The sequence below is a fragment of the Oncorhynchus clarkii genome, chromosome 29 (assembly GCF_045791955.1).
Source record: "Oncorhynchus clarkii lewisi isolate Uvic-CL-2024 chromosome 29, UVic_Ocla_1.0, whole genome shotgun sequence".
Taxonomy (NCBI): domain Eukaryota; kingdom Metazoa; phylum Chordata; class Actinopteri; order Salmoniformes; family Salmonidae; genus Oncorhynchus; species Oncorhynchus clarkii.
In genome coordinates, this window is record NC_092175.1 from 17,830,471 (window position 1) to 17,852,040 (window position 21,570).

A 21,570-nucleotide genomic window follows, 5' to 3' on the forward strand; every position below is an offset into this window, starting at 1 on the left:
CTAAGCAGTATTAGAGTTGTGCCTAAGAACAACCCTTAGCCATGGTATACTTAAGCAATAAGGCATGAGGAGGTGTGGTATACAACCCTGAGAAGTGGTAAATTGCCCACATACCACAACCCCCCAAGCTGCCTTATTGCTATTATTTGCAGTATATTGGCAATATACCACACCTCGTGTCTTTTTGCTTAAATATACCACACTCCCTCGGGCCTAATTGCTTATTTAACCCCCTTAACCCCATCAGTCACCATACAATTGTGTTTGTGATGGCTAATGACAGTGAGTGGATGGAAGGAGGAGGACAGGTGCAGAGTGGAGGTATGGAGAGGAAGATTTAGTTGTGGCTGATAAAAGCTGACCTGGCTCCAGCGGCTCCTCCTGTCATTGTAGTGCTGTGATACAATAATCCCCCTGCTCCCTCTTATGTAACGGACTGGAGAACACATTAATAATCCCAGCCTGCCTCTGTCTCTGTACACACACACACACACACACACACACACACACACACACGCATACACCATCAGTCAGTCAATGAGTGGGCGCAGCGAGCAGCAGAAGCGGCCTGTTGTGGGGATAGCCAGGGAACTCTGGATGCATGGCAGCAGCACTGGTAAACTATGGACAGGTATCTATGTTACAGGGAGGTGAAAGGCTTGAGCACCAGGTCATTGGATTTACACCTAATCCAGGGATGAAGCCGTATTGTGTTTGTAATGTGAGTACAGTGTGCATATGTGTGAGCATGAGTATGTTTTTAAATACACAAAGTCTAAATTTGTAGTGTGCCTGCGCGTTTTTTTTTTTTTACAGCATCCATCTCTGTGTCTCTTTGTGATTTACGATGTGTGTGTGTGCCAGACTGCCAGGACATCATGCGAGGTCACAGGTCAAGTGACATTGAGGAGCTTCTGAGACAGTCTCACTCAGAGCTGCTGTGGATCCAGAGACAGCTGTCAATCATCGCTGCCAGGAACTCCCATCACCTGCAGGTCCAAGGGAAGGTAAGGTTCCACCCACGTGAGCTCACTTTTGGCCTTCTGACCTTGCTTTTGTATGCATATCCTTGTTAAAGGTCCATCTGTTCATATGTTGTACTATAAATCAATTGTCAATGTGTCCAGGAGAGGACAGCATAGTTCTCTGAAAACACCAATGACTCTATGGTAAAAAGCAGTGTCTGGATTCACCAATCAGAGGAAGAAAAAGGGTGAAATCCATGTTGACGTGTTATTAGCATCTTTAGTGGGTGTGGCCAGAATGTCTTGTCAAATGGCACCTTGCTTCCTCAGACTCATTTACATTTTGAAGGGAGTGGTTGGATTTTGGCTGTCCAATCCCACCTAGGTTTTGCATTGTGCCTGAAAACCAACTGGCTTATAAAGAACTGTATCTAAGGACAGAGAGAAAGAGCGAGAGAGGGAGATAGTGTGTACACTCAAAGCAGTTGGTGTTGCTAGGCAACATAATGGAGGAGATTGAGTTTTTTCCTCTCCCTCTCCATCCCTGTACATAGAGATCTGCTAACCAATACCTGCAGCTGTTATTTTGTAATCTCCCTAAAAACACCACTGCTTTTAGAGGTATGATCTGGGATTGGGGAGGGCTGAGAGGGCACTGATGCTTATTGGTCTGTCAATGTGACAGTTCGTTTTGATTGGTCTGTCCTGGGGGTTTTGTTTTTTCCATTGGTCCTTGTCCTCCAGTACTTTAGTATAAGTGTCTTTTAGAGGTTACGTAGCAGTTAAGAAATAAATGCATAAAGGAATCGAGATTAAAAAGTGAGGGATTTATGTCAGTGTTTGAATGGGAGGGGAGAAAGGATGATGAATCATGGCTAAGAGGATGGAAAAAGGAGCATTGAGCAAGGTTATGTGTACCAGGGGAGGAATCCATTGACGCAGTGGGCTCAGGTCATGCATTTCTCTGTTTTAGAAAGAGAGAGAGAGATGGTGAGAGCGAGACGGGTGTGAGGGCTGCTCAGGGACGGCTGCAGGTAGGAGATGCGTGTAAAGGAAACGCTCATCCATGATGCAATCATTTACACAGGCCAATGATATGAATGCTCACACACTTCAGTGGGTTTGTGTCTGTGAATTCTTGTGACTGGGATGAAGAGGAGGGATGTGGACTGCACTGAGCATGTGCGTGCATCTGTGAGAGAGGGAAGGGAGCGAGAGAAAGAGAGATGGAGAAGTAGAGTAGGTGAGGGAGGGAGGGAGGGAGATAGTGAGTGTCGTGGTAGAGAACCTGAGAGAGCTACTAAGGAGGAGAGAGCGCGAGAGAGAGCGGGAACATAAGCAAGTGACAGAAATGGTGTGTGTGTTAGAGAGCACTAGTGTGTATCTGACTCTCGGAGGGTGTGTTGTTGCTTGAGTTTTCCTCTGAGAGGGCTGAGAGGCTCTCTCACTGTCTGTCTTTTGGCTCTCCGTTCGGCTACAAGCTGCAGACTGGACCAACCATTAAGTCTGCGGAACGCTCACGCTGCACACACTCGTAGGCACACACACACACCACTGGGGTGTCAGCCCTGCCAGCCGGTGATGAGAGGGAGGATACAGTCGTTTTGACACAAAGGGGGAACTGCCTTTGAGGTATGGAGCTTTTTTACCCTCTGCACCACTAGTGTTGTGCCACTGTCTCAGCGGGAATTGTTATTGCCATATTCCTTAGCAAAATGCAGCATACACATTTCTGAAAAAGCATAGGCATATACATGCTTGGTTACACTACACACACACGCACACACACAAATCAGAATCAAAATGTATTGGTCACATATTTTGCAGATTTTATCGCAGGCACAGGGAAATGCTTATGTTTCTAACTCCAACAGTGCATTTATACATAACAGTATAAAACAATACACACAAATCTGAAAAATAAATGAACTAAGAAATATCAGCACGGGTAATGTCAGAGTCCGGAATATAAATATATACAGTATGTACACTGTACACAAATAAATATGTGGACACCCCTTCAAATTAGGGAATTCGGCTATTTCAGCCACACCCGTTGCTGACAGGTGTATAAAATTGAACACACAGCCATGCAATCTCCATAGACAACCATTGGCAGTAGAATGGTGTTACTGAAGAGCTCAGTGACTTTCAACGTGGCACCGTCATAGGATGCCACCTTTCCAACAAGTCAGCTAGTCAAATTTCTGCCCCGGTCAACTGTAAGTGCTGTTAGTGTGAAGTGGAAACATCTAGGAGCAACAACGGCTCAGCCGCGAAGTGGTAGGCAACACAAGCACACAGAACGGGACCGCCGAGTGCAGAAGCGCCCAGCGCATAAAAATTGTCTGTCGTCAGTTGCAACACTCACTACCGAGTTCCAAACTTCCTCTGGAAGCAACGTCGGCACAAGAACTGTTCGTAGGGAGCTTCATGAAATGGGTTTCCATGGCTGAGCAGCCGCACACAAGCCTAAGATCACCATGCGCAATGCCAAGTGTCGGCTGGAGCGGTGTAAAGCTTGCTGTCATTGGACTCTGAAGCAGTGGAAATGCTTTCTCTCGAGTGATGAGTCACGCTTCACCATCTGGCAGTCCGACGGATGAATCTGGGTTTGGCAGATGCCAGAAGAACGCTACCTGCCTGAATGCATAGTGCCAACTCTAAAGTTTGGTGGAGGCCTCCAGAGTGCTTGAGGCATCACTACAGACCCGGGTTCGATCCCAGATTGTGTCACAACTGGCCATACCCGGGAGTCCCATAGGGCGGCATACAATTGACCCAGCGTTTACTTGGCTCATCGCGCTCTAGCAGTTGTCAGTCGAACGGTGTTTCCTCAGACACATTGGTGCGGCTGGCTTTTGGGTTAAGTGGGCAGGTGTTAAGAACCGCGGTTTGGTGGATCATATTTTGGGGGACGCATGACTTGATCTTAGTCTCTCCCGAGCAGCGATGAGACAAGATCGCAATTGGATATCATGAAATTAGGGAGAAAAAGGGGGTAAAATACAACAATAAAAAAAGTTTGGAGGAGGAATAATGGTCTGGGGCCGTTTTTCATCATTCGAGCTAGGCCCCTTAGTTCCAGTGAAGGGAAATCTTAACGCTACAACCTACAATGAAATTCTAGAAAGATCAGTGCTTCTAACTTTGTGGAAACAGTTTGGGGAAGATGGCCCTTTCCCGTTTCAGCATGACAATGCCTCCGTGAACAAAGCGAGGTCCATACAGAAATTGTTTGTCGAGATCGGTGTGGAAGAACTCGACTGGCCTGCACAGAGCCCTGATCTCAACCCTATCGAACACCTTTGAAATGAATTGGAACGCAGACTGAGAGCCAGGCCTAATCGCCCAACATCAGGGCCCGACCTCACTAATGCTCTTCCAGCAATGTTCCAACATCTAGTGGAAAGCCTTTCTAGAAATTGTGGAGGCTGTTATAGCAGCAAAGGGGGAACCAACTCCATATTAATGCCCATGATTTTGGAATTAGATGTTTGACAAGCAGGTGTCCACATACTTTTGGTCATGTAGTGTTTATAATGGCGTGTGAAGACAGTATGGCCAGTATATGAATAGAAAGGTTCTGTGCAGCAGTAGTTATATAGGATTAGCCTTGACTAGAATACTGTATATACATATAAACTGGGTAAAACAGTATGTAAACATTATTCAAGTGACCAGTGTTCATTGACTATGTACATAGTTGCACTTGCATCATAAACCAGATGTTATCCGTGACTTCCCTCTTCAATCCACTGAAGAGGAATATATCACGACTAACCAGGTGTGTGTGTGCTAGCACGCTTACGTGTGTGTGTTTGTGATTTGTACACGGTTGCCCATTGACTTGTTTGCGTGGGCGATACTTCTGTGTTGCCGAGAGAGCGACGTGTCTGCTGTGAGCCCCTCCTCAGCTCTACTCTGCTGTTATGAAAACTGCTATGGCTGGGACTGCAGCGGAAACACTCTAGCCTAGGCTGGGCCAGGCTGAGTAGCTACATTAGACAGGGCCATGGCGCCATGGAGCTGGGAAGGCCTGTGGAGAGCTTGGCTAGGCTACATGCATGGGTCTAAACATGTTAGTCTGTAGGACCGTGCAGGCTTTTGTGCTTCTGTCTAGGGCTAAATGGAGCTAGCCATGGCAGGGCAAGGCAGTGTGGAGTTTGCCAGTGCCATATGCCATTTAACTGGGTTGGCTGGTGCCAGCAGGAATTGGCATGGGCTGTGAGGGAGTGGGAAGAGTATAGGCTGGGTGAGGCTTCCTCATGGGAGGTAGGATGGGTGGAACTGGGTAGGTAAAGCAGAGTTGAATATACCTGAGCAGATTTGACCAGGTAAAAATATAATTTTTGTGGACGAAGCCATTGAGTGTGTGATGACTCGGAGTGAATATCTGTGTGTGGTAGCATGTGACTAGTTGGTATTGCTTTCAAAAGATAAGAAATGGATAGAGAGTGAGAGAGAGAACGCCCCCACAGGCTGTGTTAGTATAGTAGTGTGTCAAGGTCACAGTGGGTGCTAAAGGTGGCGTTATTGAGGTTGACATTTAGCACATTGGATGTTGCGGCTAACAGACCTCAGGTTTTTTCCAACTCACTCCATTCCAGTCCATCTGCGCTGAGGTTGGCTTTCGCTGGGTTTCACTTCATTACAACCATCACAGGCTATGTCCCAAATGATACCCTTATCCCGATATACTGCACTACTTGGGCTCTAGTCAAAAGTAGTGCAATATTTGGAATAGGGTGCCGTTTGGGACACAATCAGATTCATGAATGCCTTGATAGCACTTTAGTTCCTCCAAAATCAACCTCTGCGTGATGGACAGAATAGTTCAGGCTTCTAGCTTCTCATAGGGATGTTGAGAGACTTCCAATAATATTTGGGCTAATTGGTAGACTAGTTATCTCTCTGAAGTAGTTGGGCTAGTGGTAGAATGGCTGCCTGGCGTTGTGTCAAAGCATCTGGCTACATTCACTGCTAGCTAAAAATCATGGTTAGAATATCTGGCTATCTGAATGGTCTTTGAAGCCTGTTTCTTCCAGCCTGGCTGGCTGATTTTCTGATTGGGTGTATGACATATTGGTTTCCTTATCCTGTATGCAGTCTATGGACAAGGTTTGATAGCAACCCCTGCTTTGGTTTTGTTGTCCACTGCCTCAAACTTCTTTAGCATTTGTGGCACAAATCCAATGCAAGTTAATGGTACCTATATTTGCATTGTTACACTTAATGTTCAAATCATCCCAAAGTATTTAAAAATGGATTGTGCATGTTACCTGAGAGGATTTGGATATGAAGCGTGAACATACTTATATAGACATACATTTGAAACAGTGTCCAGGTAAACTAAATCAAAGCATGGGGTGCTGTTGTACCTTGTCCATAGACTGCTTACAAGGTAAGGAAATCAATATATAATTTTGTAATTTGGGTGAACTATCCCTATAACATTTAGGGTGGGGGGGTGGGGAATAAACAAAATCATACCTAATAGCAGGTACAGCACCATCTTTGGTCAGAATCTGGTCATATCAGGATGTAGGATGGGACCTAAACATAACAACTTAAATTACACATTTCTCTGAACAGGGGAAAAAACATTTTTATTTAATTTTTATTTCACCTTTATTTAACCAGGTAGGCCAGTCGAGAATAAGTTCTCATTTACAACTGCGACCTGGCCAAGATAAAGCAAAGCAGTGCGACAAAAACAACAACACAGAGTTACACATGGGATAAACAAACAAGTCAATAACACAATAGAAAAATATGTATACAGTGTATGCAAATTAAGTAAGGAGGTAAGGCAATAAATAGGCCATAGTGGTGAAGTAATTACAATTGAGCAATTTACACTGGAGTGATATAGCTGCGGATGAGGATGTGCAAGTAGAAATACTGGTTTGCAAAAGAGCAGAAAAACAAATATGGGGATGAGGTAGGTAGTTGGTTGGATGGGCTATTTACAGATGAACTGTGCACAGCTGCAATGATCGGTAAACTGCTCTGACAGCTGACGCTTAAAGTTAGTGAGGGAGATATGTCTCCAACTTCAGTGATTTTTGCAATTCGTTCCAGACATTGGCAGCAGAGAACTGGAAAGAAAGGCGGCCAAAAAAGTGTTAGCTTTGGGGATGACCAGTGAAATATACCTGCTGGAGTGCGTGCTATGGATGGGTGTTACTATGGTGACCAGTGAGCTGAGATAAGGCAGAGCTTTGCCTAGCAAAGACTTATAGATGATCTGAAGCCAGTGGGTTTGGCGACGAATATGTAGCGAGGACCAGCCAACAAGAGAATTCAGGTCGCAGTGGTGGGTAGTATATGGGGCTTTGGTGACAAAACAGATGTCACTGTGATAGACTGAATCCAATTTGCTGAGTAGAGTGTTGGAGGCTATTTTGTAAATGACATCGCCAAAGTCAAGGATCGGTAGGATAGTCAGTTTTACGAGGGTATGTTTGGCAGCATGAGTGAAGGATGCTTTGTTTGCGAAATAGGAAGTCGATTCTAGATTTAACTTTGGATTGGAGATGCTTAATGTGAGTCTGGAAGGAGAGTTTACAGTCTAGCCAGACACCTAGGTATACATAGATGTCCACATATTCAGAACCGTCCAGAGTAGTGATGCTAGTCGGGCGGGCAGGTGCGGGCAGCTATCGGTTGAAGAGCATGCATTTATTTTACTAGCATTTAAGAGCAATTGGAGGCCACTGAAGGAGTGTTGTATGGCGCTGAAGCTTGTTTGGAGGTTTGTTAACACAGTGTCCAAAGAAGGGCCAGATGTATACAGAATGGTGTCGTCTGCGTAGAGGTGGATCAAAGAATCACCCGCAGCAAGTGCGACGTCATTGATATATACAGAGAAGAGTCGGCCCAAGAATTGAACACTGTGGCAGCCCCAGAGAGACTGCCGGACAACAGGCCTTCCCATTTGACACACTGAACTCTGTCTGAGGAGTAGTTAGTGAACCAGGCGAGGCAGTCATTAGAGAAACCAAGGCTGTTGAGTCTGCCGATAAGAATACAGTGATTGACAGAGTCGAAAGCCTTGGCCAGGTCGATGAAGATGGCTGCACAGTACTGTCTTTTATCGATGGCGGTGATGATATTGTTTAGGACCTTGTGTGTCGCTGAGGTCACCAGCATGGAAACCAGATTGCATAGCGGAGAATTGGCTTGGGCCAGTTGCTTCGGGGGGTGCAGAGCTATTGGCTGGGGTTGGGGTAGCCAGGTGAAAAGCATGGCCAGCCGTAGAGAAATGCTTATTGAAATTCTTGATTATCGGGTATTTATCATTGGTGACAGTGTTTCCAAGTCTCAGTGCAGTGGGCAGCTGGGAGGAGGTACTCTTATTCTCCATGGACTTTACGGTGTCCCAAAACTTTTTGGAATTAGCGCTGCAGGATGCAACTTTCTGTTTGAAAAATCTTTGCTTTCCTAACTGACTGTGTGTATTGGTTCCTGACTTCCCTGAAAGGTTGCATTTCGCGGGGACTAACGACACAGGGTGTTTTTGTGCTGGTCAAGGGATGTCAAATCTGTAGTGAACCAAGGGCTATATCTGTTCTTAGTTCTACATTTTTTGAAAGGGGCTTGCTTATTTAAGATTGTGAGGAAAGCACTTTTAAAGAATAACCAGGCATCCTCTACTGATGGGATGAGGTCAATATCCTTCCAGGATAACCGGGCCAGGTTGATTAGAAGTGTTTTAGGGAGCGTTTGATAGTGATGAGGGTTGGCCGTTTGACCACGGAGGCAGGCAATGAGGCAGTGATCGCTGAGATCTTGGTTGAAAACAGCAGAGGTGTATTTAGAGGGCAAGTAGGTCAGGATGATATCTATGAGGGTGCCCATGTTTACGGATTTGGGGTTGTACCTAGTAGGTTCCTTGATAGTTTGTGTGAGATTGAGTTCATCTAGTTTAGATTGTAGTACGTCCGGGGTGTTAAGCATATCCCAATTTAGGTCACCTAGCAGTACGAACTCTGACGATAGATGGGGGGCACAGCTGGGAGCTGAGGGGGGTCTATAACAAGCGGAAATTGTGAGGGACTTATTTCTGGAGAGATGGATCTTTAAAAGTAGAAGCTCGAACTGTTTGGGCATCGACCTGGATAGTATGACAGAACTCTGCAGGCAATCTCTACAGTAGATTGCAATTCCGCCCCCTTTAGCAGTTCTGTCTTGACGGAAATGTTGTAATTGGGGATGGAAATATCAGAAATTTTGGTGGCCTTCCTAGGCCAGGATTTAGGCACATCTAGGATATCAGGGTTTGCGGAGTGTGCTAAAGCAGTAAAGCAAATTTTGCGATACATGATGTTAACATGTATGAACCCAAGGCTTTTACGGTTGCAGAAGTCAACAAATGAGAGTGCCTGGGGACACACAGGGCCTGGGTTAACCTCTACATCACCAGAGGAACAGAGGAGGAGTAGGATGAGGGTATGGCTAAAGGCTAATGAACTGATCGTTTAGTGCTTTGGGAACATAGATTTAAAGGAGCAGATTTCTGGGCGTTGTAGGATAGATTCAGGGCATAGTGTACAGACAAGGGTATGGTAGGGTCCTAGTACAGTGGGGGTAAATCTAGGGTTTGTGTGATGATGAGAGGGGTTGCATCTCTGGAGGCACCAGTTAAGCTAGGTGTGGTCTCCGCATGTGTGGGGGGTGGGACAAGGGGGCTATCTGAGGCATGTTGAGCAGGACTCGGGGCTCAGCAGTAAAATAAAACAATGAGAGCTACCCTAAACAACAGTATACAAGGTATATTGACATTAGAGATAGGCATAAAGCAATCACAGGTGTTGATTGGGAGAGCTAAGACAACAACTGGTGAGACAACAACGGGTAAACAGCTAAGACAACAACAACAGGTACATGGCGATAGATGGGCAGTTATCTACACACAGGGCCTGAGTTCGAGGCTGGGGGTGACAGAATTGGGTCCGTGGGTGGCTTTCTTTGGAATCCTTATATCTTACTCATTGTTAGAATTTCGGGAGTCCAAATCAGATGTTATGTACAATATTTATTGAATATTTGAATCCTATCATTTAAAGTGGCCAATTTCAGTGCAGTCAATTAGCTTAATTTCTCAGAGATCAAATACATTGCAACAAAATAATGTTGCTTGAATGTTAATCTTCTTCGTTTATAACTACAGAAACAATTTCAGAACAATCTGAGATTGGGGGCGTCATGGCTTGCTGAAAAGACATGGAACGACCCTCTCTCTGGTCTTAATGGCTTGTGAATCAGATGTCTCGCGTATGTGTCCATCTGCCACTTTTCTGCTATATAGGCTGGTTGGCTTATCCGCAGGTTTGTCTGGCTGGCTTCCTGCCTGGTTTCCTGGTTGGTGTTGGTTGGCTGTTGGTCTATCTGTCAGAGGGGCTGTTGTGTGTGGGTACCAGCTGGATGGTTGACAAACAGTCTTCCAATGGTAAGTGTTAGTGATTTGCACAGCAGCGTGTGTGTATGTCAGGATTAGGAAATCCTCCCCTGGATGGTTCAGTTTAAGATCCCAAACACATTCATATCCTAGGAATTAAATAACAAATAGCCCAAATAAAACACATACCTGTGGTCTTGGCTCTTGGTGTTTTCGTGACTTGGTTCATGTGGTTGGAAGACCTTCTGATCAGAGGTCACTGAGGGACCAAAGCTATTCATCTGAAAAGCTTTTAGAGAGACTAAATGGATATTCTGACAAGCTTGTCTTTCAGACACATTGTTCTCATTATACACTATGGTCATTAAACATTTCAAAGAGAAAGATGTATCACAGAAGAGTGGGCATGAAACAGAAAAGGAAGACAGAGCCATTACATCGTACAGGGAGGCTTTCAAAGTAGTGCTCTACAGGTTGCTTTTGTCTAGGTGGATACGTTGCTTTTTATATCTCTAGATATTGGAGTGCCTGAGCCGGCTAAGTGCCTCGCTTAGGGGCTCAACAGGAGCACTACACCTCACTAGGGATTTCAAACTGCAGCTGACCAACTTTCAGCCCTATATCATTCCCCCATAATGCTTTGTGAGAGGCCTGGATGTCTTTTCGGCCCGGCCGGCCCTCTCCCTTTTTCCTTCCACAGAGCTGTGTGTGGGGTGAACGGGTCTGAGGGATATATCTGTTTGCTCATCAACTACCATTAACACACACACACACACACACACACACACAAACACACACACACACACACACACACACACACACACCTCCCTCCCACCCTGAGGGGATGGAGTGTTTAGAGTCATGGGGGAGACGTGTCCACTGGAGCGTGGCTAATTTCAGCAGACAGGGACAGAGGCAGCATTAGTGTTCCCTTGAGTCAGCTGTCCCGTCAATCTGGCCCTGGATCCCTAGTTCCATGCAGTCACAGCCACAACCCTGTCCCCTACCTGCTGTATGACAGTTCCTGGGGAGGACCTATGCCTGGGCACACATGTCATCATGTGAGACTGGCAATTATGAAATCATCTCATCTCCTATGTCTTCCTGTACAGTTGTCTTACAGAAATAATGTGCACTGTAGCACTGGGGGATGCTAAAAACGTTCATTTGGGGTATGGCATTTATTATGTCCTTGGTTTAAGGGATGGCACCCTTTGCAGGGCAGTGTCCCCATCACTGTTCTTTGGCAATGGGGTCTCCTTAGACCAGATGGAGGAGTTTGTCACTCTGTATTAGTGGCCCTCTAAATCTAGAACACCCCACCCTGTTTTTTCCCCCCAGGTTGTCTCCCATTCAAATACTGACCAGACCCAAGCCTATTCAGCTTCCTCTTTCAAAAGCCTGCATGGAGATTCAGGATAAGACTGCTGGCTAGCGTATATCTTTCCCTCCTTCTCTTGCAGCTGAGACATGAGGTTACTCCCCTGCACTCCACAGTTCTTTCATCCCACAACGTCAGCCTCTTCCGCCTTCTGGAGGATAGAAACCGAGCCCTAAAGCTTGAGGTGGCTACCCTTCGCCAGGAGAAACAGCAGTACAGAACACTGGTGAGTCTGGACTTTCTCATCTCTCCTCCACACAACTAGCCCAGACAGCGCTCAATCACTAAAAGGTGTTTTGTTATGGGCCATCTATTCTCCAGAGTATAGCATATTACACCATATCTGTGTTTTTGATCAGTCTCCATCTATCCCGATTACCCTCAGTTTGGGCCTTCAAGGCAGTGATTTATCATACTCTTTACTGCATTTATTTTTATCACAATATTTGTGCTCAGAGTATGTCTAATGTATAGACTAGCGAGTTTATGTTTTGTTCCTTTATGGCAAGCTCTCATGCATAGCAGATGTTGTGCGGTTTGTCGTGCCACTGTGTATTGTGCAGTCAGGTTAGTGTGTAAGATATGGAGGTGAAGAGAAGAGAAGATCAGAGGAGAACAGGGGAAGGGGAGGAAGTCCTCTGGGGCTCACCCTGGTCCCATGGGTGAAGGTGCAAAAGCCATTGCCCTGGCAACAGGCCCACTAGCACGATAGGGACAGATTGGTAAAGGGAAACTGACAGACCGTAATGGCTGCTTGCTGTTGCAAGCCTCACTTGTTCCAAATCAATTTCACCCAATGGAGATGTGAGGTGGTTATGGCAGAGATGGGTACTTACTTGTACACACAATATTGGCTTGTCATTGGCCAACACGCTTAGGCCTAAATCCCGGAACATGCTTTCTGGCATCCATATGACTTGATGATCAGCTGTCACGTCTGTCCAGTATCTTAATGCTCTCATGGTAATTTAATGTGGTTCACTATTGTGTATGCACTGTATGCATATGTGTATGTGTTAGGAGTGTATGTGCATAACCTGTTAACACATCCACATTGTTGTGTGCACGTTTCATTTCGTAACTCCATGGTCCTTGTGCAGGAGTAATGCTTTCCTGTTCCAGCTGTGTGAAATGTAATGGATGATGAGTCACCAGAGGCTGGGTTGTTAGAGTGGGGATGTGTTAAAGTGACAGCGACTGGTTTTCTATGTGTTATGACATGCTGGATTGTATACAGGTAACTGCCAAAATAAAGGAAAAACTTAATAGGGAGTTGGGCCCCCATGAACTGCCAGAACAGCTTCAATGTGCCTTGGCACATGCACCCTTTAAATCCCCTATCCTCTTTTGAGACCCCTCTTTCCAATTGAGATTTACTGAGATTTATTCTTCTAGCCATGTTAGCCAAAATAATGGGCAACTGGGCGTTTTATACCTGACCCTAATATGTATGGATGCATATTCAAGAACGCGAACCGTATTATATAGAGCTATTATTGCATGGAACTCCGTTCCATCTCATATTGCTCAAATGAACAACAAACCTGGTTTCGAAAAACAGATGAAGCAACATCTCACGGCACAACGCCTCTTATTTGACCTATATAGTTTGTGTGTATGTATTAATATGTAGGCTACGTGTGCCTTTTAAAAAAATGTAGTTCTGTCCTTGAGCTGTTCTTTTCTATTAATGTTCTGTATTATGTCAGGTTTCATGTTTTGTGTGGACCCCAGGAAGAGTAGCTGCTGCTTTTGCAACAGCTAATGGTGATCCTAATAAAATACCAAATGACCCTAAGCATAATGGGATGTTAATTGCTGCTTTCAATATACTTTGTATCCCTCATTTACTCAAGTGTTTCTTTATTTTGGCAGTTGCATGTACATATTAATTAGATTTATATAGCAACTTTCTACCTAGTGAGGTAATCAAAGCTTTTTACATAGTAAGGGCTCACCTGATCCATTGTGGCACCCACTTGGGTGATGCACGGTAACCATTTCGTGCCAGAACGCTCACCACATATCAGCCAGCATGGTAGAGAGGTGAGGAGTTATATTTGCCACTTAGGAATCAGTTGCCAGATTGGGTATATTATATGTCATTGACTGGCTTGCCAGATTGGTAGTGTACTGTGACAGTGACTGGGATCTATGCCATTGTGGTGATTTGTTATGACGCAGACTGGGTTGCTAGATTGGGATTAAGTTATGACAGAGACTGGGTTGACAGTGTGGGGATGTGTTATAGTGACAGTGTCTGGGTTGCTAGTATGGTGATACACTACATACAAAAGCATGTGGACACCTGCTTAAACATCTCTTTCCAAAATCATGGGCATTAATATGGAGTTGGTCCTCCCTTTGCTGCTATAACAGCCTCCACTCTTCTGGGAAGGCTTTCCACTAGATGTTGGAACATTACTGAGGGGACTTGCTTCCATTTAGCCGGAAGAGCATTAGTGAGGCCGGGCACTGATGTTAGGCGATTAGGCCTGGCTCGCAGTCGGCATTCCAATTCATTCCAAAGGTGCTCGATGGGGTTGAGGTCAGGGCTCTGTGTAGGCCAGTCAAGTTCTTCCACACAAGTCTCAACAAACCAATTCTTTATGGACCTTGCTTTGCGCATGGGGCGTTGTCATGCTGAAATAGGAAAGGGCCTTCCCCAAACTGTTGCCACAAATTTGGAAGCACATAATCATCTAGAATGTCATTATATGCTGTACCATTAAGATGTCCCTTCACTGGAACTAAGGGGCCTAGCCCAAACCATGAAAACAGCCCCAGACCATTATTCCTCCTCCACCAAACTTTACAGTTGTGCTATGCATTGCGGCAGGTAGCATTCTCCTGGCATCCGCCAAACCCAGATTCATCCGTCAGACTGCCAGATGGTGAAGCGTGAGTCATCAGTCATGTTTCCACTGCTCCATAGTCTAATGGTGGTAAGCTTTACACAACTCCAGTCGACGCTTGGCATTGCGCATGGCTCCCGAGAAACAGTTATTGTGCAGACGTTGCTTCCAGAGGCAGTTTGGAACTCGGTAGTTAGTGATTTTTTACACGCTTTAGCACTCGGTGGTCCCATTCTGTGTGACCTCCCACTTCGCGGCTGAGCTGTTGTTGCTCCTAGATGTTTCCACTTCATAATAACTGAACTTACAGTTGACCGGGTAGCTCTAGCAGGGCAGAAATTTGACGAACATACTTGTTGGAAAGGTGACATCCTATGACGGTGCCCCTTTGAAAGTCACTGAGCTCTTCAGTAATGCCAATCTACTGCCAATGTTTGTCTATGGAGATTGCAAAGCTGTGTGCTCAATTTTATACACCTGTCAGCAACGGGTGTGGCTGAAATAGTTGAATCCACTAATTTGAAGGGTTGTCCACATACTTTTGTGTATCTCGTGACAGAGAGGGCTGCTGAAGCCCTGTTGCTTGTTGCCTGGCGACCCTCTGTGTTGGACAGGGCATGGCAGGAGTGGACCCTGGGTGAGAAATGACCTTCTGTGTGTCTTTAAGGAGGGCTCCCGCTAAAAGGCATCTTTCCGGACACCATCCCCATGGCAACACCTCCACTGTGCGAGCCCCGGGCACAGCCCCTGCAATGATAGTCCTCATGATAAGAACAATGTGGACGCTCACTGGAACAACGGTGAATTAACAATAAAGGCTAATGACAGTGTAGCGTCAGGGTCATAATTTGCATCACTAATGTGTGTTATTCAAATGCATGAAGACAAAATCACAGGGTTAACATATTCCATTCAAATTCAGTACATTGCAATCCTATTAGATCCCATTAAACTCACCCCCAGGAAGTTCATATTGTTTTGACGAAGGGTTCCTAAAGAGATTTTCGTCACAGTCTGCTTTGGCTGAGGTCTCCATCCTCCCTAATTGAATTTGACCCAGGCAGAGCAGACCTCTTTTAGCTGTTTCTCTCTCTATCTCTCAGGCAGCCTCCATAAATCCATTATCCTCTCCAGGAGACCGCTAAAAGTACAGCCCTGTCTTCATAGAGGGAGGAAATGTACAGGGCCGACAAGATTCCTCTATTCCACAATGAGAGACACAGTAGCAGTATGGTGACAGAAAGGAACAGAAAGTTACCCATAAAATGTTGGGTTAATTAAGCAATAGATCCTTTGCACAATCTGTCTGGATCCTACTTTACCCCCCACCACTTTATTTACCAAGCCCCACCACTCCTCTAACAAGTCCCATGCATTCTGGGTGTAGCCCAAGGATTTATATATACGCTAGATGACTAATATGGTGCGCTGTGTTGAAGCCACCTTGCCTCCATCTCGGCACTCCCCCACCATTTAAATTTTTTGGGGGGAAGCTATATAAATGCATTTATACATGTCTAGGTTTGTTTTAGCACATGTATTATATTACATACACGTTAATGTATACTTTTAAATTATATTATGTGAGCTTAACATATATATATATATATATATATATATATATATATATACACAACTTTTTAAAAATACATGATTGACATGAAAGTCAGTCAATCTGGAACATTTCAAGAACTTTGAAAGATTCTTCAAGTGCAGTTGCAAAAACCATAAATCGCTATGATGAAACTGGCTCTCATGAGGACCGCCACAGGAAACGAAGACCCAGAGTTACCTCTGCTGCAGAGGATAAATTCATTAGAGTTACCAGCAGTGTTGGAAAAAGTACTCAACCTGAGTAAAAGTAAAGATACCATAATAGAAAATGACTCAAGTGGAAGTTACCCAGTTAAATACTACTTGAGTAAAAGACTAAAAGTATTTGGTTTTCAATATACTTAAGTATAAAAAGTAAATGGAATTGCTAAAATGTACTTACTATCAAAAGTAAAAAGAACATTTTTCAAGTTCCTTATATTTAACAAACCAGACGGCACAAATTTCTAGTTTTTTTATTGATGGAGCATTTGTGTTTAGTAATGTTCTCTTGATAAATGTGTGAATTGGAAAATTGAGTAAAAAGTACATTATTTTCTTTAGGAATATAGTGAAGTAAAAGTTGCCAAAAATGTAAAGTACAGATACCCCCAAAAACTACTTAAGTAGTACTTTAAAGTATTTTTTACTTAATAAGTACTTTACACCACTGTAGCCCAAATAAATATAAAATAAATAAATAAATACAAATAAAATAATAAAAATAATAAATGCTTCACAGAGTTAAAGTAACATATACATCTCAGCATCAACTGTTCAGAGGAGACTGCGTGAATCAGGCCTTCATGGTCGAATTGCTGCAAAGAAACCACTACTAAAGGACACCAATAAGACGAAGAGACTTACTTGGGCCAAGAAACATGAGCAATGGACATTAGACCGGTGTAAATCTGTCCTTTGGTCTGATGAGTCCAAATTTGACATTTTTGGCTCCAACCGCTGTGTCTTTGGGAGATGCAGAGTAGATGAATGGATGATCTCCGCATGTGTGGTTCCCACCGTGAAGCATGGTGGAGGAGGTGCGATGGTGTGGAGGTGCGTTGGCGGTGACACGGTCTGTGATTTATTTAGAATTCAAGGCACACTTAACCAGCATGGCTACCACAGCATTCCGCAGCGATACACCATCCCATCTGGTTTGCACTTAGTGGGACTATAATTTGTTTTTCAACTGGACAATGACCCAACACATCCAGGCTATGTAAGGTCTATTTGACCAAGAAGGAGAGTGATGGAGTGCTGCATCAGATGACCTGGCCTCCACAATCACCTGACCTCAACCCAGTTGAGATGGTTTGGGATGAGTATGACCACAGAATCAAGGAAAAGCAGCCAACAAGTGCTCAGCATATGTTGGAAAAGCAATCTAGGTGAAGCTCGTTGAGAGAATGCCAAGAGTGTGCAAAGCTCTCATCAAGGCAAAGGGTGGTTACTTTGAAGAATCTCAAATATAAACTATATTTTGATTTGTTTGACACTTTTTTGGTTACTACATGATTCCAAATGTGTTATTTCCTTGTTTTGATGTCTTCACTATTATTCTACAATTTGGAACATAGTAAAAATAAAGAAAAACCCTTGAATGAGTAGTAGGTGTGTCCAAACTTGACTGGAACTGTATGTCCTTGAAGAATTTAATTGAAATACTGTAGAATTCCAGCTGTGCCACCCTAGACGCGTCAGCGTCAGCTGTGCCACCCTAGACTCTGGGTTCGCGCCCAGGCTCTGTCGCAACCGGCCGCGACCGGGAGGTCCGTGGGGTAACGCACAATTGGCCTAGCGTCGTCCGGGTTAGGGAGGGCTTGGCCGGTAGGGATATCCTTGTCTCGTCGCGCACCTGTGGCGGGCCGGACACAGTGCACGCTAACCAAGGTTGCCAGGTGCACGGTGTTTCCTCCGACACGGCTTCCGGGTTGGATGCGCGCTGTGTTAAGAAGCAGTGCGGCTTGGTTGGGTTGTGTATCGTAGGACGCATGACTTTCAACCTTTGTCTCTCCCGAGCCCGTACGGGAGTTGTAGCGATGAGACGAGATAGTAGCTACTAAAACAATTGGATACCATGAAATTGGGGCAAAAAAGGGGTAAAAATTCACAAATAAATAAATAATAAATAAATACTGTAGAATTCCATTTATTCCTATGGAAGACTGCTCCTACTGGGGAGTGCCAATATGACTGACCAGTGGCTTCAAAGCATCTCAATGGCCAATACATTGCATCAGCAATCCAGCGTTTATATTCATCATTGATGTAGCCAGCCAGGGCACTGAGTTCAGCTGGGCAGCAAGGTTTGTGTCTGCATTAATCAAAGCAGACTTGATCCAGATCTGAACAGACTGAGCCAACCCATAATCAAATTGGAGGCAGAGCAGAGAGCTCATTGCTGGCACATAGGCTAAGTAATTGAAAGGTCAGTTTAAATATATAACTACCTACCAACTAGGGCTGGGAATTGCCAGGGACCTCAAGATACGATATTGTCACGATACTTTGGTGGCAATACGATATGTATTGCGATTCGATGTTCCAAACATATTGCTCACCATACAGTGCCTTCAGCAAATATTCATACCCCTTGACTTATTCCACGTTTTGTGTTACACCCTGAATTCAAAATGTATTACATAGAGCTTCCCATGCCTGGCTTGTGCAACATTTGCCCATTTTTATTTTCATAATTCTTCAAGCTTTCCTATGCAAACATTTTCAGGTCTTGCCTTAGATTTTCAAGTAGATTTAAGCAAAACTGTAACTCAGCCACTCAGGAACATTCACTGTTTTCTTTGTAAGCATCTCCAGTGTAGATTTGGCCTTGTGTTTTAGGCTATTGTCCTGCTGAAAGGTGAATTCATCTCCCAGTGTCTGGTGGAAAGCAGACTGAACCAGGTTTTCCTGAGGGGGAATGGGCTTTGTCGTGCCCTCTTCACGACTGTCTTGGTGTGTTTGGACCAATCTAGTTTGTTGTTGATGTGGACACCAAGGAATTTGAAGCTCTCAACCTGCTCCACTACAGCCCCGTCGATGAGAATGCTCATGGGGAGGATGAGCTGACCAATCAATGGTCTAGACGAGGATGAGCTGGCCAATGAGCGGTCTCCTCACATTCATATTTTTATGAACGATATATGCCCACACCATTCTGTTGTTGGGGTATGCCCACACCATTCCAACACAGAAAAGTTGCTTTTTAACATACTTAATTATACTGTTTTTGCAAGGAAAGCTATTTCACTCATATTGTAAGTAAATGATAGAAATCTGGAAACACTAGACAGTTTAAGTAATTTTAGGCTGTAACAGCAGTGGGCACCCACTGATTAGGGCAATATGATATACAGGTGTGAGGTGTGTGCGCTAGGGTTGAATGGTGAGAACCCGGTTACCAAGATTTACCAGGATTTACCAACCAAAACCACTTCCCTTTTCCCGGGATAAATAACAGCAAGAAACCAGAAATGATAATACATTATTTATATGAACAGCATGGCGTGAAATGGAACTATTACATTATATGCGATGTCGAAATCTGGCTTCTCTACGGCCTCTGCATGATGAATCATCAACGCTCAGGGTGGGGACAGACAGCCCATCTCAGTATGGATCACAGTTTGTATTTGTATTTATTATAGATCCCCATTAGATGCTGCCAAAGCAGCAGCTACTCTTCCTGGGGTCCAGCGAAATTAAGCAGTTTTGTACAATTTTAAAACATTACAATACATTAACAGATTTCACAACACACTGTGTGCCCTCAGGCCCCTACTCCACCACTACCACATATCTACAGTACTAAAGCCATGTGGATGTATAGTGCGTGTGTTATTGTGTGTGTGTGCATGCATGTCTGTGCCAATGTTTGTGTTGCTTCACAGTCCCCCGCTGTTCCATAAGGTGTTTTTGTTATCTGTTTTATTTTATCAATGTAGTCATGGCTCTATGTAGTACTGTGTGCCTCCCACAGTCTGTTCTGGACTTGTGAAGAGACCACTTGTAGCATGTCTGTGCATTCAACATGTCAAAACATCTCATAAATACAAGTAGGGATGAAGTCAATCTCTCCTCCACTTTGAGCCAGAACCTTCCAGAAGGACAAGCATCTCTGCAACAACGCAGGTCCTACAGGCCCTAGTTTTGTCTCACCTTGACTAATGTTCAGTCATGTGGTCAGGTGCCACAAAAAAGGACTTTTGCAAAAAAAAGGAAAATTGCAATTGGCTCAGAACAGGGCAGCACGGCTGGCCCTTGGATGTACACAGAAAGCTAATATTAATAATATGCATGTCAATGTGTTGTTAAGAAGGCAGAGCATTGCTTTATTATAGACAGACTTCTTCCCATCTTAGCTACTACTGCATCAATATGTCTTGACCATGACAGTTTACAATCTAGGGTTACTCCAAGCAGTTTATACATCTCAACTTGCTCAATTTCCACATTATTTATTACAAGATTTTGTTGAGGTTTATGGTTTAGTGAGTGTTTTGTTCTAAATACAATGCTTTTAGTTTTAGAAATATTTAGGGATAACTTATTCCTTGCCACCCATTCTGAAACTAATTTCAGCTCTTTTTTGAGTGTTGCAGTCATTTCAGTCTCTGTGGTAGCTGACGTGTATAGTGTTGAGTCATCCGTATACATAGACACTCTGGCTTTACTCAAAGTCAGTGGCATTCTAACTGGATTATGTTTGAGAGGCTTCCATTAAAGAACACCCTCTGTGTTCTGTTACACAAGTAACTCTTTATCCACATTATAGCAGGGGGTGTAAAGCCTAACACATAAGTTTTTCCAGCAGCAGACTATGATTGATAATGTCAAAAGCTGCACTGAAGTCTAACAAGACAGCATCAATTTCTCTCAGCCAATCATCAGTCATTTGTGTAAGTGCTGTGCTTGTTGAGTGTCCTTCCCTATAAACGTGCTGAAATTCTGTTGTCAATTTTACTGTCAAATAGCATTGTATCTGGTCAAACACAATTTTTTCCAGAAGTTTACTACGGGTTGGTAACAGGCTGATTTGTTGGCTATTTGAGATAGTGAAGGGGGCTTTGCTATTCTTGGGTAGCGGAATGACTTTAGCTTACCTCCAGGCCTGAGAGATCACACAAATCATCCAGAAAGTATACTTCTCTGTTGATATCACGTACATTATCAAGCATTTCACACATATAATCCACAGTTCCCAATGCATGGAGACCTATCATCGCATCATGGTAACTTTTTTTGTGTGACAGGTAGGCCTGCATTTGTTGCAGGATAGTCTATGCTACAGTAATTTAAAGACCGAAAGAAGGTCTAATTTACCCATCTCCATCTGGCTTTCGGGGGTCACCTTATTTTGTAAAGATTATT

The 21,570-nt window shown here is 44.2% G+C and overlaps 1 protein-coding gene across 2 annotated transcripts in view; it reads left to right on the plus strand.

Annotated features, from left to right (window-relative positions):
• The first annotated feature begins 639 nt into the window (after positions 1-639).
• LOC139388469 (RIMS-binding protein 2-like) overlaps positions 640-21,570 on the plus strand; it is a 91,641-nt gene continuing 70,710 nt past the window's right edge. Inside the window, exons 1-3 of one of the 2 annotated variants that reach the window (XM_071135143.1) lie at positions 640-721; positions 865-1,007; positions 11,832-11,975. In XM_071135143.1, coding sequence (XP_070991244.1) covers positions 879-1,007; positions 11,832-11,975 — 273 coding nt within the window. In that variant the 5' untranslated portion in view covers positions 640-721; positions 865-878. Of the gene's footprint in view, positions 722-864; positions 1,008-2,340; positions 2,598-11,831; positions 11,976-21,570 lie in introns of those variants that run through there. The other variant, XM_071135144.1, reaches the window with a different exon arrangement.